Source organism: Penicillium chermesinum (assembly GCF_028974085.1).
Source record: "Penicillium chermesinum strain IBT 19713 chromosome Unknown utg000008l:1.0-1752722.0:1.0-1753981.0, whole genome shotgun sequence".
NCBI classification, from domain to species: Eukaryota; Fungi; Ascomycota; class Eurotiomycetes; order Eurotiales; family Aspergillaceae; genus Penicillium; species Penicillium chermesinum.
The window spans coordinates 1531558-1548009 of record NW_026695318.1 but is presented as its reverse complement, the minus strand read 5'-3'; the positions used below and the strand labels follow the sequence as shown (position 1 = coordinate 1548009).

The window sequence follows — 16452 nt, the reverse complement described above, 5'->3', positions numbered from 1 at the left end:
AGGTTTTATGGAAAATCTCTGAAAGTACCTAACAATCGGATGTCTTGTTGATTCGGGGCTCATTGGCTCTGAGAGACCTCCCTAGGTATTCCCATTTCAGATAGCATAACGTCAAAATATCTCCGCATTACCACCATGCAATCCCTGATAGCCGAAGAATTAGCTACCTGCACCTTCGTAACTGCGCCAAGCTATACCAACTGGTTGAATTCTACCTCACTGATCCCGGATTGGGACAAATTGGCGGCAGTTCAGTCTCTTCGAGAAGCTGCTCTTGAGGTCAGTGTCTTTTCTAATATACCGTGAAGACGAATAAGGGTTGCAAGAGGCTCAAATTGACAGGATTTGTGATCGAACGGGTCAGGATGGAGTGAATCCGAAAATGATTTGGAGTCAAACCCTACTCTTTAACTTCTGATGCGCTCATGGCTTCGAGCGAAACTTCTAAGGTGGCTCTTGCCGGTTCTCTAGAAGGGGTTGAATCTCTGGAAAGTCAGGTGGCTACAGAGCCTCAGAAAGTCATCGTGCTTCTTATCAAAGATAAGTCATAGTAAAGACATCATCTCCCAAGAGTGGCTCAAAGCAAGCAAGCTGGCCCAATCTACAAAGACCTGAATCCCGTGTTCAGCCCTGACACCATCTCGAAGAAAATAACACCAGAATCCAACCTAATCAACCAGGTTTTGTTAACCAACTTCCTTCCCTAGATCCTACAGCATACTCAACACCTATTTTGAAAAAATGACACCAGATTTCATGTTAATCGACCGGGTTTTGTTTACAAATTCCTCTTTTGGATACTACACCAGCCTTTACACCAATTCTAGAAAGTGACACCAAGATCTAGCAAAATCCACCAGGATCAACTTTTGTGACTTTTCCGCCAGATACTAGCAGAAAAAATGTCCTGGTTCTGTACTTTTTCCTCTTACAACTACTCGACCTTCATGGCGTCGTTTGCTGTAGCGTTCACGTCCCAGTCATAGAACACCCATCTCTAGCAAAATCCATTAGGATCAACATTTTCTTGGTTCTCCGCCAAATGTTAGCAAAAGAAATCAGGGAGTCCATGTCGGATCGTCAATTCTACCCTGTGGCGGGCGTAACGAAGCTCTTAGACAAAAGAAATTCACTTATAACAGGTGAGATTCGTCTTTTGTCAAAGAAAAAAAAATAATAACCAAAGGCATAATTTGAATAGGCGGAAGACCAGCTATCTGTACATGCAAGGCAGAGAGAAGACCATCTATTATTCGTATCATTTCCCTCAAATTCCCCTGCCTTGAAAACACCATATGCGTACAGGGGAGGCCGAAAGAAGTCATTTTCTTCATTTCGCCTACCCCATGCTCTGAACCCAAGATATGAACGGCAAACTACCAGACGGGAAGGGTGGCAGTCATCATAAAACAATGAAACAGGAACTGATTTTCGACAAGACTGCTGTGCTTCGAAAGCCGAGTCAACACGATCGGCAGGATTTTTGATCGACTTGACGGGTCCTCGAGGTAGCATCAAGCAGATTGAGTATCAGTGAGCTGTTTACTTAAGCTCGCGCCAGAGCTTGGGGGCGGCACAGGCAGTAGCGCAGTGAGTCAGATGGAAGACTAAAGGAAATGTTAGTCGGAACAACGGCATGCAGGCCGATATTGATTCTGAGAAGCAAATTTGCGCCTGTGTGTAGCTGCAATAACTTACACTCCTCAACACAGTCCTCCTTGGGGCCGTTGTAGCTCTCATCCTCCTCCTGGCGGGTGACGCGTTCGATACACTCGTCGAAGTGGTGCTTGTAGGGAGCGCACTGGGAGGAGTTGGCACACTCTGTAGAATGAAAGTTAGTCATAAGCACAGAGCATAGAGCGGCAATTGAGATGATCTAAATGCGATTGGCTTCCATTGAATTTCCCCGGGGGTCGTGTGAGAAGGGAGAGGATACGCAAGGTAATCGCTGATTTGGTATACCAGAATGAAGCGTGTTTCCCTTGCGTATCCTCTCCCTTCTCACACGACCCCGGGGAAGGCACTCACCCTCCTCGAGCTTGGGCTTGATGTCCTCGGGCTCCTCTTCCTCTTCCTCCTCTTCTTCCTCTTCTTCCTCCTCGGCTTCGGCCTCTCCCTCTTCGGAAGCCTCCTCAGAATCCTCGGCAGGAGTCTCCTCAGCGGACTCGGAGTCGTCGGTGGACTCTTCGGTCTCCTCGGACTTGACGGGGGTCTCTTCCTGGGGAGCCTCAGCTTCGGCGGGAGCCTCAGCCTGAGCTTCGGCGTAGGTTAGGGTGGACATAACGTCGGAGAAAAAGTCGGCGAAACCCATTGCGACTGTCAATTGGCAATGACCGGAGGGTCGTGGGGATAGTGGGGGGGAGGGAGATGTTGGTAGGGGTTGGGATAGAGAGGAAGCGGTTTTCCAAGCTCGGAACTGGAAAATCGGGACGCCCCGGCCGCGCTGAACATTGTGCCGCACGTGATTGGCCCGTCGGTCTGCCAGAGCGTCGCCATAATCTACTTGCGGTTTCTGATTTAAATAGGCTATAATTGGGGTTGGTCGAAGTCGTGTTCCTCTGTTTTACGGGGAAAAGCCAGACAGTATTAATATATTATAAGTTGCACGTCATTGCATATATCTGGGGAAATTTAAGGGGAGCGCCAGCGCACACCAATCATTATTACTCATCTCTCTAACGGTCATTGAGACATTCAGCGGCCAATTCAAAATAAGATGCCATATTATACATGCAGATCCTGGGCTCAAAAAACGCGGAGCACAGACTATTTGAAGGGGGAAAAAAGATCAAAGCTATGACTCTCCGGCTGCAGAGCACCGGCTCAGCTGGCCTGGCGCAACCGTTCCTCCAGTACTTGTGCCACACTCTGCTGTTGGACTTCCTCGTACCCTGGCGGAGGCTCCACAGGGTCAGCTACCAAGATGGATGCTCTTTGGTTATTCGCAGGAATAGCAATTGTGTCATTCGAGTCCTCTTGCACAGCAGGATTGCTTGGGCCCTCGTACGCTGGTAGCTCTTCCAGATGCACCGCCGAAAGGTCAACACTACGCAGCCCTTGGGCGCCCTCGCCAGTATTTTCCACTGCTTGTTCGAGTCGCTCTTTGATGCGCTCGAAGTTTGTGTGAAAGTCGAAAGCCCCACCTTCTTTGAAGGTTACCTTAGCCTGGACAGCTGGAAGGGACGGCGAAATGCCTCCACCTGAGACGGGTTGTATGAGAGCGGTCCAGACATTAGGACCGAAGAAAGGTGCAGAAACGTGGGAGTCGCGAACGTTGAGGAGAGGGGATGAGAAAGACTGGATATCGCTGGATTGTGATTGAGAAGGGAGGTAGACAATCTGAATCCGAATAGGTGAGCGGGTTCTCTGGCATTCATAGATTAGAGGTATGTATTCTTACTCGTTGGTTCGTGAGGTAAATGCAGCCGGCGCTGCTCTGGATTGACAATTTCTCAGGGCCTTTGTAGCCCGAGGGCGGGGTGAGCGCAAAGCTGGTACGTGGCGGCGAGGTGTAAATCACACGTTCATTAGAAAGGGGAACGAAGCCCTTTTGGTCATGAAGCATCACCCAGCTAGAATGTCCGTCAGTGGATCATGCTCATGTCCGCGCCAAAATGGATTTTGAGACCTAAGTCCCAGGACTGGACGTACTTGATCGACATTATGGTACCTGGATACCATACCACTGAAACGGGCGGGCGTGTCCGAGAGATACTGTGGGAAGGAGGTCCACGGAGGATAACAAGCTATTGGGGCATGAAAGGCTACAGGGACGCCGTCGCCTGAGAGGTTTGAGGAAGAAAAGTGAGCGGGGCAGGCGGGGACAAGGGGTAGCCTTCCATGGATCTCCTCAGGCATCCACGACACAAGGGGGAATGAAATGATTTTTTATGTCTGCAAGCTCCTGGACGTATCATAAAACTTCCCAGTGCATTCCCATACGTAATGGTAGTCTGTTGCTCGTGAATAGTCATAGTCTCTGGTAGCCTGGCTTGGTAAGAGGCGGTATCCATAGATGGGACGGTCTAGCCGCATGAAGAATACGGAGTACAGATAATTTCCATTTGTGTTAGGTTTAGTTTCTCGGCATGAATCAAGCTCAGCGTTCCAACCACGCTCTCTGAAGAATCCTACAAGAGCTCGCAACACTGGGACTCTGTTGCTGATTGGCCCATTGGCGCAGTGCAAGCAGGCACCGCAATCCGTCCTAAGACTCCACGGAGGGGTATTGATAAGGGATAAGGCGAACACGAGATACACACAGAATGTTGGGGAAGATCCGCGCACGGAGCGCTGGGAAACATCCCTACGTCTCGTCCCTTAAGCTTGGGGCGAAGACTCAACGGGTTTCTAGAAGCGTCCGGCGCAAAACGCGCTAAACCCCTCGATGCCGGTTTCGTTCGCGTAGGCCGGTTTAGACTTCTTCCCTTCCGGAGAGCTTGAGAGATCCTTCTTCTGGTCGCATTATCCTGATATCTTGGCCGATTTCCGCTGAGCTTGATCGCGGTGGGGCTGGCGATCAAAGAACCAAAAAAAAAAAAACGGTAGAAAAGAGCTCCCGACGTCAGGCGGGTCCAAGCTCGTGCAGCCACTTGATGTCAACGGAACTTTGCCTCCCACCTCCAACTAGAACACCATGGGCAAGAAGCAGCCCTACATCCCACCCCTAATCGGGTGGCTGTACGATCTCACGCTATGGACCTTCTCTGTGCTGATCGACCTGTTCTTCCGCGAGGTGCATCCGCGCGGATCCTGGAAGATCCCTCGCCGTGGTCCCATCATCATTGTTGCTGCCCCTCATGCGAACCAGGTGAGTCGCGTGTGCTGGTATCTCTTACGCGAAGCTAATCACTGCTGTCTCTCTAGTTCGTCGATTCGCTCATCCTGATGCGCGTTATTCGTAGCGAGGCCCACCGTCGCATCTCATGGCTTATCGCCGAGAAGTCCTTCCGTCGCAAGTTTATCGGCATGCTGGCACGAGGTATCGGAGCGCTCCCAGTGGCTCGAGCGATGGACAGTCTGAAGGCTGGCAGTGGCACGGTCTATCTTCCGGATCCTGTCAACGAGCCGACCCTGTTGCGCGGCGTGGGAACGAACTTTGAAGGCCCAGGCTTTGAGCCGGAAGGAACAATTGCACTGCCGACCATTAATGGGACCTCGCATAGTACCACCATTGCAGAGATCCGTGGCCCGGAAGAGCTCGTGTTGAAGAAGCCATTCAAGCACCCTGACGCCATTTTTCAGTTGACCGGAAGGAAGGATGTCGATGAGAAGGGAAATTTCACTGGGGATGGACCCAAAGATCCTGAATTCAAGGGCAGCAAATTCAAGTTTGCGCCTCATGTTGACCAAACCGCCGTGTACGAGGCAGTCTTTGGCAGACTGAATGCAGGTGGATGCGTGGGCATCTTCCCCGAGGGTGGTAGTCATGATCGACCATCCCTGCTACCTCTGAAAGGTAGGTGTTCCCCAATGATGCTTTCCCAGAACAGCGCCTGCAGATGCTAACTGTAGGTAGCCGGTGTGGCTCTTATGGCTCTTGGTACCCTTGCGGATAATCCGGATTGTGGTTTGAAGATTGTGCCCACAGGTATGAATTACTTTCACGCACACAAGTTCCGATCTCGCGCGGTGATCGAATTCGGCAACCCACTCGAAGTTCCGAAGGAGTTAGTGGAGCAGTTCAAGCGTGGTGAACGCCGTGAGGCAGTTGGTGCCCTTTTGGAAATCATTTACCAAAGCCTTGTGGCTGTCACCGTCACTAGCCCGGATTATGAAACACTTATGGTAAAAAGCATTCCTCATGTATGTGATACCCCTTTTCTGACCTATATTCCAAGGTTATCCAATCCGCGCGTCGCCTTTACAATACCAAGGGCAAGAAGCTTCCTTTGCCAATGGTTGTGGAACTCAATCGTCGACTCGTCAAAGGATACGCCCATTACAAGGATGACCCACGAATTGTTAGCCTCCGAAAGGAGATCGCGAGCTACAACAAACAGCTTCGCATTCTTGGCATCCGGGATCACCAGGTTGCCTATGCCAAATTTTCGATTGTCCAAGTGGTTGCTACCCTGATATATCGTCTGGTGAAATTAGCACTTTTGACTATTGGAACGCTGCCCGGTCTGGTTCTGTTCACACCCGTTTTCATTGCAACCAAGTATCTATCCATCAAAAAGTCGAAAGAGGCATTGGCAGCATCCAGTGTGAAGCTGCAAGGCCGAGACGTCATGGCGACCTGGAAGTTGCTCATTGCCCTTGCCTCGCCCCGGCTGTTTATGCCTCTTACACCACTGCGCTCGCCATTTGGACCTACCGTAACCGAATCCAGGGAACCGTTCCTGATTGGGTCCCCTTATGGCTCGTGGTGATATCTTCTATGGTCCTGTTCCCCACCATCACCTTCGCTGCTCTCCGGATTGGCGAGGTAGGAATGGATATCATCAAATCTTTGCGGCCGCTGGTCCTATCCTTGAACCCCTCCTCCGCCAACAGCTTGAACAAGTTGCGAGAGAAACGAGCGGCTCTCGCTGAGCAAGTGGATGATGCGATCAATACTCTGGGCCCTGAGCTGTTCCCCGACTTCGACGCAGCTCGGATTATGTCCGACCCATTCCGCGAGGCTGAAGAGGTTGCAGCTGAGGGGGGACCAATGTCCAAGCCTACCACTTCACCCGAGTTGGGACAAGCAGAGGAGGGCTCACCTTTCCAGGAGCCCCTGCCACGCAACGAGTCGTTCCACAATCTGGCCAATATTGGCTTCTTCTCCACACGACCACCTAGTCGCGATCGCAGCCGGAGCAACTCTGCGGCACCTCGGCCTGGCTCTCGTCATGGATTGAAACCTCTTAGCCCCCTCTCTGCAAAAGACCCTTTGGAGGATGTCAGTTCCCGGATCCGGGATGCTATGAGGGAGCGTGGCCAACGACGTCGGCGCATGAGTGAAGACGGAAGCTGGGATATGGCTAGCTCGGGCCGCACCACCCCATCTAACAGTGAGGAGTTCCGCAAAGACCTATGATCCATTTAATGAAAGACGCTCACGATTGATTCCTTTCCCTCACTTGAGTTTTCCTGTGATTTAACCCCCCTTTGATTTTGTGTTTACGGCTCCTAAGATTCTGATCTTTGTACAAAGAAGAGCTCCGGGCGAGCTAAGACGACTTTCATGTATCTATGAATTACTGTCACAACTCTAAAATGAATATATTTGGAGTAGCATACAGTAGACTCATCTCTTTTACGTGTGAAATTCAAATGTAGCGCCTCCAGCCGAAAAGGGGGTTATTAGATATGCTGTTACCAACTGGAAGCTTCATCGTATCGTCGAAGTCACTGTGGCTGTGATGAGGAATTCTAACAATGACAGGCAGATATTTGCGATTAGGTATTAAACATTAGTGGCGTCACCACCGCTTCAGAGCCCAAAGCCAAGTAGACGGGGTTGGGTCATAACAGCCTTCAGCCGTAGAATTGTCAGATCCATGCAGTCCCTCTAAGCCGGAGAGATCCCGAATCTGCCTGTGGCAGGAAGATTTTCAGCCAAGTCTCCAGATCGTTGCCCAATTCATCGATCACCTCAGAGCTGACAACGCCATCGGCTGAGATCACACTTATGGCCATCGGCCCGGCGGTAACAGTAGAAACATTGACGGAGATAGCCGGGCCAAAGGCACTGAAAGACTGCGAAAAGATGGATCTGCGCAATTTCCATTCACCTTCCGCGGCCGTTGACATGGTCCCCAGGTTCGATAGCTCCCATGTATCGCCACGCGGTTTGCCCTCCGACTCGCGGGCTCGCTTGAACCAATCCGAAACCCACTGCAGGAGGCCGGTGATGTCGTCTTTTGGAAGAACCGCAAGGCGGGCTTTGATTTCGCTTCCCATTCTCTTTGTCAAGTCCCAGATAAGAGCCTCGCTGTCTTCGAGATCGGAGCTGTTCTTGCAGACTGTCCGCAGATTGGATATGGTCGAGGGGCTCAGGTCGTGGCCCACGCCCGTTGACATATCGCCCATACATTGTTTGAGATCCGTAGTACCTGGGATCTTGGATTTATCCGCGAAAGGCCGAAGCCCAATCACGGTGAATCCTCGGAAACCGCCAAGGGTGGAATTTTCTGGCAGTTGTCTCGCCAAAGATGCAGCAATGAGCGCATTCAAAAGCGGCGTGATGGTCGTGCTGTGTGCTCTGCAGGCCTCAAGGAGCCGTGAGACTGCTTTAGCTGGAATTGTGACCAAACGTGTGTGAAGTGGCCGCTTTTCTAGGGTGACTGGTTCACCAGTCCATGGGAGAGCGGCAGGCTGTCCACGGAGCCAGGCCGGGGCAAACTCTCCCCATAGAGTCTTGAACAAATACATTTTCGAGATATCGAAGCTCATGAGATTCTCCAGAGAAGGCGTGAGAATGGGGTCCGATGGCAAAGTGACCACGTCTTGGGTCTCGCCTGGATCTACGTAGAGCTCATCCAATGCCTTGGCAAGGTGTTCATGGACCACAGTTAGACTCCGTCCATCAGCGATGGAATGGTGGGCCTCAAAGAGGAAGTCAAATATTAGGCCGGGTTCCTCATCCGAGGCAGGTCGCTGGAAAACAACCAGTTTCCAGGGAGGGATCTTAGAGACATCTTGCCAGTCTCTGATGTGGTCCGTCTTGAGGACATTGACCAGGGCGCTGTCGTACGCCGTGGACCCAGTCTCAAATATGTCTCTCCATTCTAAATGGTTTGACAAATCAAGCGATTCCAAACGAAGAAAGACCGGCTCATTAGTGTCCGCAGCACCAATGCCAACTTGGAGTGCCGGGATCTCCAGCACCACTTGTCTCAATGCTGCTCGGACTGCCTGCCGGCACGACTCCAATGACGCGGAGGCTGGAGAGGAATACTGACAACTTTGTGCAGCAAATGGGTATAGACCCATGTGCGATCTGCTGGAGTGGTATGTCTCGCTAATTCCAGGACGTAAGCAACTAGCACCTGGATCCACGGTAGAAAGCTTACAGTTTCCCTAAGGGCCGTATAACGTTTTGGGCGGTCATATTGAGGATGCTCTGAGGCTGTCCCAGATATGAAGGAGACAAGACCTAAAGCTGATTTGAACTTTGGACGGAGTCAGAGAGCGCGGAAGTCCGACTGCCGACCTCCGACGGTTGACTCGACCATTCAGGGCTTTTTCCTCTTCCGTCTTAGATTGACGCAGTCTTGGATCTCGCTGTGCTTTTGATGGAGCCGTCTCCACCTTCTAGTTCTTACTCATTAATTTACATGAGGCACGTGAAATCGGATTCATGGTCGTATTCCCTCTTGGCCCCTTCGCATAATCTCATTCAGTAGATGTGGTGTGCTCTATTCCGTATATGGATCCCGCTATTTGTCGGATATGAAGCAAATGGTGAGAGGAACCATGACTATTCAGAGACAAAAAGGAACTTGGGACCCTCACACCCTGGATAGACATCGAGTTACAGTAGTCTCTGGTCAATAGGAAGGAATTCACCCTCGGGTAATAGACTTGACGGGAGTGATTAGCATCAGGCTATACTCCAGGGCTGCGTACCAAAGACTTTTGATTACGGCCAATGCTCAACGATGGGGAGGTATGGCGCTCTTGTGTCCGTGGTCTTGGGGATATTTTTGATGGTTGTTTCCCCGTAACAGCTATGCTTAGAATGCTACGATTCGACATGTTAGAAGGGCATAACGGGGAGGTCCTACGCTGTCCTAGTCGCCACACGCAAACAGCTGCGGGCCTCGCCCACATGCAGGAAGACCGTTACGGGACCAGAAGGAAAAAGAAAAAAGTACAGAATCGTGACTTTCGAATTAAACATCCCCAACAAAGCGCCAGAAAATAAACCCGGTCGGGTCTAATGCACGAAGACCCAGGCCCATAACAGACCACGTCGCCGGTTGCTCCGCGTCCCGTGAATTTCGCTTGGCCGCCTAAACTTTCTTTAACTCACACGATCTTCCTCCCAACATTTGCACTGAGAGCAGTGATCCCTCACCATGGCCAGCTCTATGCATCTGTCCCGACTACGGAAATGGTTCCTTGCCTCTCCCCCCATCGAATTCGCCATCTCCACCCTCAAAGAGCTCCTGATCGGCGCTCTTCGCCAGGGTCCTATTCCTCGGCACATAGCATTTGTGATGGACGGGAATCGGCGGTTCGCCAGGTCGCATGGTATTGAAACTGTGGAGGGACATAATCTGGGGTTCGAGGCCTTGGCCAGGGTGAGTTTTTTTTTACACCTCCGCCCGTTTATCCTCTCAAGTAGTTGAGAGTCTGCAGCCCCCCGAAATGAATAATTATTCTGACCTAGCTTTTATCCTAGATCTTAGAGGTCTGCTACAAAAGCGGAGTTCAAGTCGTGACCATCTACGCCTTCAGTATTGAGAATTTCAAACGGTCCAAGTTCGAAGTCGACGCATTGATGGATATGGCCAAGGTGAAGCTGTCGCAGATGGCCCAGCATGGAGATTTGTTGGATCGATATGGTGCCAAGGTGCGCGTGCTTGGTCGCCTTGATCTGCTCAAGCCCGACGTACTGGCGGCGGTGAACAAGGCCGTCGATCTCACAAGTCGCAACGGCGATCGCGTCCTCAACATTTGCTTCCCCTATACGTCCCGCGACGAAATCACGAGCGCCATCCGCGATACCGTCGAGGATTATAGTACTCCTCTTCAGCCTGCCCTCTCCACTAATGCCGCCGCCCGAACCCCTTTCTCCGAATCCCATATTGTGCATAACATCCGGGCCCAAACCCTGGGCTCCAAGCTTCAAGATACCCACAGTGATACCGAATCAACATCAGCAGAGTCTGCTGCTTCAGGAGAGGATGCGATTTTGCGAAATGATCTTCCCAACCGTGTATACGAGAATGACTCTTCGTTTTCCTCGTCGACGACTCTCCATATCGGCCAGCAAGACGGATACCCACACAAGAACGCTAGTCAGACAACTACGCCTAATGGTGAAAGCCCTGTCTATATGTCTCCGGAGACCATCTCGCCACAAACACTATCAGATCATATGCTGACCAGAGGAAACCCACCTCTTGATATTCTTGTTCGAACATCCGGTGTGGAACGCCTGAGTGACTTTATGCTTTGGCAATGCCATGACAATACTGAGGTGGTCTTCTTGAACGTAATGTGGCCGGAGTTCGATTTATGGTCTTTCATGCCTGTCCTTCTCGGGTGGCAACGGCGAATTTCCAAGTCACGCCAGAATCCAGATGCCGAGGGCGACTTTGCTGGCGACAGCACCGAGTCCAGTGAAGAGGACGCAGACTCTGTCGTCGTGCGGCAGGGCAAAGTGAAAGCCATTTAACCGTTCTCTCTTGATTTGACTATACCTTACATCCCTTGTGACTTATTCCCAGCATTATACGGTGTTTGGAGTTTGTGGAGTTTGGAACAATCTGGTTCGACTATTTTGAGTGTGTATCTATATTTATAGCTTGCATCAGCATCACTCTTTGGACTTCTCCTTGATTACTGGATGTATACTTCGGTTCCAAATGGTTCCAATCGAAGTGTATGTCTCCATCAATCCATTAAGTACGTCTAATCTCCTAGACTGGACTGCATATTTGGGCATCTACACGTCTTTAAACCCACTTTGGCTTTGTCATCCCCCGCGCCGATACCGGCCACGTGATACGTGAGTCAACGCACACGGAGAAGAGAATGACCTCCACCTTCTTTGATCATCAGTATCTATACCCCAATTGACGTCAAAATGGTTGGTCAAGTCGCTGGTTCCAAGGTTCTCCTTCTGGGCTCTGGTTTTGGTGGGTGTGCTCCCTGATTAGGGCTTTGCGATTTCCCTCCTCCATCGCATGTCTGCCCCGCATTGCTCCTAAAAATGTATATGAATGCACCGTTGCTAATCCCTTAATGTGGCGCAGTTACCAAGCCCACTGTCGATGTTCTTGCCAAGGCAGGCGTCCACGTTACCGTCGGTAAGGCAATTCGACCTCGCAATGGCTCCGAGAATGCCTTCGATATATACTCCACCTTGGTGACAGATGGACACCGCGACGAATTGTAGCTCATCAAAGCCCTGGTTCGATCTTCCAGAGGATGTATACCGCAATAACTGATGGTCCACTCATGAAAATTGGCCACAAGATTCCGGATACGCCCAGGGAGTTGGATCAAGTAACTTGACGAGCTACCACCATCATTGCGTCCGAGGCGGAGTACTGAGCACTGCTAACAGTCGTGACCTCCAGCTTGCCGTACCCTCGATTCTGCTAAGAAGCTTGCCGAGGGCTTCCAGAACACCACTGCTATCTCCATCGATGTCAACGACGAGGCCGCCCTTGTCAAGGCCACAGAGCAACATGACCTGGTCATCTCGCTCATTCCTTACACCTACCACGCCACTGTGATCAAGGCTGCTATTAAGGCCAAGAAGCATGTTGTCACCACCTCCTATGTATCTCCCGCCATGGAGGAGCTTGATGCTGCCGCCAAGGAGGCTGGTATCACCGTCATGAATGAGATTGGTGTTGGTATGTGTCTGAGAGTTTCTGACTTTGCATGGGGATACGATGCTAACAACTCGATAGACCCTGGTGTTGACCACCTTTGTAAGAATTCAATATCTGAAATGTCTCGAAAAGCAAGTCATATACTAACCCTACCCAGGGGCTGTCAAGACCATCTCCGAGGTCCACGCCGCCGGCGGCAAGGTCACCGGCTTCATCTCATTCTGTGGTGGCCTCCCCGCCCCAGAGGCCTCCAACAACCCTCTGGGTTACAAGTTCTCCTGGTCCAGCCGTGGCGTCCTCCTCGCTCTGCGCAACGCCGCTAAGATCCTGAAGGACGGCCAGGTCGTCAGCATTGACGGTCCCGATCTCATGGCCACCGCCAAGCCCATCTTCATTTACCCCGGCTTCGCTTTCGTCGGTTATCCCAACCGCGACTCTGTAAGTGTCCACACCGATTCTGCCAAAATACAAGGACAAGATCTCTAACAGCGAGCGTATGTCAGACCGGATTCCGCGAGCGCTACGGCATTCCTGAGGTCCAGAACCTTGTTCGCGGCACCCTCCGCTACCAGGGCTTTCCCGAGTTCATCAAGGCCCTTGTCGACACCGGTTTCTTGAACGACGAGGCCAAGCCCTTCTTCAACAGCTCCATCCCCTGGAAGGAGGCCACCCGCCAACTGCTCGGGGCTGCCTCGTCCGACGAGAAGGACCTGATCGCCGCTGTCGAGGCCAAGGCCAGATTCCCCAGCACCGAGGAGCGCGACCGCATCCTCGCCGGATTCCGCTGGATCGGTCTTTTCTCTGACGAGGCCACCATCCCCCGCGGCAACGCCCTCGACACCCTCTGCGCGGTCCTCGAGCAGAAGATGCAGTACGCCGAGGGCGAGCGGGATATGGTCATGCTGCAGCACAAGTTCGAGATCGAGAACAAGGACGGCTCCAAGGAGGTCCGCACCTCGACTCTCTGCGAATACGGTAACCCTGAGGGCTACTCCGCCATGGCCAAGCTTGTCGGTGTGCCCTGTGGTGTTGCCGTGAAGCAGGTCCTTGACGGTACTATCTCTAAGAAGGGTATTCTTGCTCCGATGACTATGGATATCTGTGCTCCTCTGATCAAGACGCTGCGAGAGGAGTATGGTATTGACATGATCGAGCGTACTCTGTAAGGTGTCTGTATCGAACGTCAAAAAGAAAAAAAAGGAATCTAGCATTCTAGTTTGTCTTGGTTTTGCTGTCTTAGAGGTCAATAGATGCAATTCAGGAAATATTCGAGTTCCCTTTGGTCTCCTTGTAGAATTGTGAGCAGGTTGTGGCTCTCTTCAAATTGCTAGGAAATGCGAGGCTGGATCGCCCTCTAGAAGAGAAGTCTGCTAGCGTAGTACAAGTAGAAACGTAGCGACTTAGCATGGAGAAACTATCTCAAGATTATCATATCGCACTCATAGCCATTGACAGAATAAGAAGAACAAAGCAATTGGCGTAGGAGGGTTGAATTTCCTCTACGCTGTAGAAACGCTACAAAAGCTTTCCTGATCGCCTCAAATTCCTCAGCAGCCCTTCCCAAGTCAAAAAAGGGTTATCTATTATCAGTGTATAATCTAGGTCTTCACGTCAATCACATATCTGAATTTCGTTATTAAGGGCATCACGTTCTTCTATCGTGGCATCATTGCAACTCCCATATCGTCCCTAAAGAAGAGGAAGATCGGGCTAAACAAAGGAGCCATGCAAACACAATTGAATGGATGTTAATGTAGACGAGGGGTTGGATCTCGGCAGATCGTATTACTCGCCCAGTCGCGGGCAGAAAACAAGACTCGTTTTGTGCTTTATATGGCTTTTGAGATCTCTAGATTAGAGAATAGTGCCAAACCTATAGCAAGAAGAACAAGCAAAATCGTCAGCAACCTGTTCCGGAAATGCGGTAGAGCAGAATTGTATCTGGACAAGGGAGGACACGCATTGGCCAAAGAGCTATGGTAGAAAAGAAGAGGATAAAGGACGCAGGGGGAAGGAAAGGTAAAGACACATACCCGAAAGTCTGTTTCATACTGCGGACGTAGTAGTTGTCCCAGTTCTGTTTGGTCACATCTTCCTGTCCAACGGGGACACCGGACCACTCGACACGCATCTGGGTGACACCATCGACATCATTCTGGTCAAAGGTGATCTTCTGGGTACTGAAGTGGTCGGCCGGCCACTGCGCAAGACGCCATTTCTGGATAATCTGCTTAGGCTTATCGAGAGAGACATACTCGCCAGTGACATTGCCGTCAAAGATGGCGAATTTACCACCAACTTTGGCGCCCTCGAATTGGCGCGGTGGGCCACGGGTGAACGCGGCAATGCGCTGGGGGTCTGTGAACGTAATGAAGAGCTCCTCGGCGGTTGTGCGCATCTCATCCGAAGCTGTCACTGTGGTAGTGTTGACGTGAGCTTTGCCAGAGGTTGTGGTTGTAGTAGTGGCAGCGGGCGCGGCCTGGTTCTTGCCAGTCTGAGGGTGGACAGGGGCTGGGGTGAAGCCGCTGGAAGGGTTGACTCCTGGAGCGTGCTGGAGATCCTTGGCATGTTCCGTGACGAGGGCATTGGGGAGCTTCGACAGGGCAGCGCGCAGCTGAGGGGTGATCTTAGATCGGACAAGATCCTTTACGGGCTGCTTGGTAGCAGAGTCTCCGTGGTTCTCGATCTCAAACTAAAAATGATCAGCGAGTTAGATCGGCCAGATCTTTTTCTAAAAACCCCCTTCGGGAGAAGGGGAAAGGGTTGGAATATCACGTACGACGAACTCATCTGCCTCGGTGTCGTGGGCGACCTCGGGAATGTTGATGGAGCCGGTGACTTCCTCACCGTCTTTCGTCTTACCTGTGGAGAAACAGTCTCAGCTGCCAGGGCCCTCACACGTGGATTGTTTCTACAAACCTGAATACTCTAGCGACAGCTTCACATCGAACAGGGTAATGACCTTGCCCTTGCGCTGGCTGACATCTACGTCGCCATCCATCGACACGACTTTGTCTACTTTGGCTGACACGCCCCCATCCTCGGCACTGATAACGGTGAGGTTTTTGGACAGGTACTCCTTGGCCCAGCCAGAAGCATCCTTGTTCACCCAGTGCCAATTGTTAGGGTTGTGGAGGACCATGATGGGTAAGGTGGTTTATTGAAAATGTAATGAAAAGAATTCTGATTTGAGGAATTTTGTGTTTGGAAGAAAGAGTGCGAGTTCGCGTCTGCTCTCGTCTTTCAATTCTCTTGTCCGTGTTGAGAGACGGTCTGGCTGTGGCGATTCAACAAAGCCTGAGGGTCCTTTGCAAGCAATCCATGTTAGCGACGACGTCCGCAGAAAGTTTTGGAAGTGGTGGGACGAAATGCAGGCAATGGTTGCACAGAATGAAGTAGCAACATTGCGCAAAAGCCATAAAAAATCAGGTCACAGAAGCGTAAATTTCTGGACGCAAAGCTTATCAGCAGTGATGGGAGAATACCATCTCTGACTGGTGCCAGCTGTGTTCTCTTCATATAGGCTGAGACACGGAGAGGAATCATCTCTCAATGAAACGAATGGGGGATTAAGGGGTTTCCAGGGAAATGCCAAAAGGGAAAGGAAACTTACAGTTCCAGGTAACAATCCAAGCGACTACTAAGGAGCAATTGCGAGGATGAAGAGGGAAGGAAAGAAAAAACGAGATTTGAACTAGTTGGCACGGAAGACTCTAGAAGGAGCACGTGACTGGAGTGGGCCGCGGAGCGACATCGCTAACGCCTTTGATCACAAGAAGCTCTTACTGGGGACTACCATGGAAACTACTAGTAGCTAACGGGCTGCTATTGAGTCAGGCTGAGTTGCGGGACATCACAGATGACATTCTTCCAACGCGACCCTCGAGAAGAAGCGAAGTATATATCAATGAAAAAAATAAAAATAAAAATAAAAATAAAAAGTAGCCCG

General features: G+C 51.1%; 7 protein-coding genes across 7 annotated transcripts; 3 read left to right on the top strand and 4 right to left on the bottom strand.

The window, feature by feature from the left end:
* Positions 1 to 1542: 1542 nt before the first annotated feature.
* N7468_010386 (cytochrome b-c1 complex subunit 6 family protein) lies at positions 1543 to 2311 on the bottom strand (the record flags this gene model as incomplete). Its single annotated transcript, XM_058479681.1, has 3 exons — positions 1543 to 1607; positions 1699 to 1821; positions 2029 to 2311. 3 exons carry the CDS (start codon positions 2309 to 2311, stop codon positions 1543 to 1545), a joined length of 471 nt encoding a protein of 156 aa, XP_058326249.1.
* A 512-nt stretch (positions 2312 to 2823) lies between these two features.
* On the bottom strand, positions 2824 to 3571 carry N7468_010385 (GRAM domain-containing protein; the record flags this gene model as incomplete). The annotated part of the gene is made up of 2 exons (XM_058479680.1): positions 2824 to 3339; positions 3401 to 3571. Coding segments are annotated over 2 exons (687 nt in total), but the record flags the coding sequence as incomplete, so codon positions are not given.
* Positions 3572 to 4636: 1065 nt separating this feature from the next.
* N7468_010384 (putative glycerol-3-phosphate acyltransferase Sct1) lies at positions 4637 to 7024 on the top strand (the record flags this gene model as incomplete). Its single annotated transcript, XM_058479679.1, has 5 exons — positions 4637 to 4810; positions 4867 to 5458; positions 5519 to 5787; positions 5841 to 6126; positions 6183 to 7024. 5 exons carry the CDS (start codon positions 4637 to 4639, stop codon positions 7022 to 7024), a joined length of 2163 nt encoding a protein of 720 aa, XP_058326247.1.
* Positions 7025 to 7479: 455 nt separating this feature from the next.
* N7468_010383 (uncharacterized protein) lies at positions 7480 to 8922 on the bottom strand (the record flags this gene model as incomplete). Its single annotated transcript, XM_058479678.1, has 1 exon — positions 7480 to 8922. The coding sequence occupies one exon, from the start codon at positions 8920 to 8922 to the stop codon at positions 7480 to 7482; it is 1443 nt and encodes a 480-aa protein (XP_058326246.1).
* Positions 8923 to 10010: 1088 nt separating this feature from the next.
* Positions 10011 to 11335, top strand: N7468_010382 (undecaprenyl diphosphate synthase family protein; the record flags this gene model as incomplete). The annotated part of the gene is made up of 2 exons (XM_058479677.1): positions 10011 to 10235; positions 10337 to 11335. The coding sequence occupies 2 exons, from the start codon at positions 10011 to 10013 to the stop codon at positions 11333 to 11335; spliced, it is 1224 nt and encodes a 407-aa protein (XP_058326245.1).
* Positions 11336 to 11746: 411 nt separating this feature from the next.
* On the top strand, positions 11747 to 13669 carry lys9 (saccharopine dehydrogenase (NADP+, L-glutamate-forming); the record flags this gene model as incomplete). Its single annotated transcript, XM_058479676.1, has 6 exons — positions 11747 to 11798; positions 11916 to 11969; positions 12243 to 12524; positions 12582 to 12602; positions 12661 to 12941; positions 13007 to 13669. The coding sequence occupies 6 exons, from the start codon at positions 11747 to 11749 to the stop codon at positions 13667 to 13669; spliced, it is 1353 nt and encodes a 450-aa protein (XP_058326244.1).
* Positions 13670 to 14357: 688 nt separating this feature from the next.
* N7468_010380 (AHA1 family protein) lies at positions 14358 to 15645 on the bottom strand (the record flags this gene model as incomplete). Its single annotated transcript, XM_058479675.1, has 4 exons — positions 14358 to 14376; positions 14537 to 15195; positions 15283 to 15365; positions 15423 to 15645. 4 exons carry the CDS (start codon positions 15643 to 15645, stop codon positions 14358 to 14360), a joined length of 984 nt encoding a protein of 327 aa, XP_058326243.1.
* Positions 15646 to 16452: the final 807 nt, after the last annotated feature.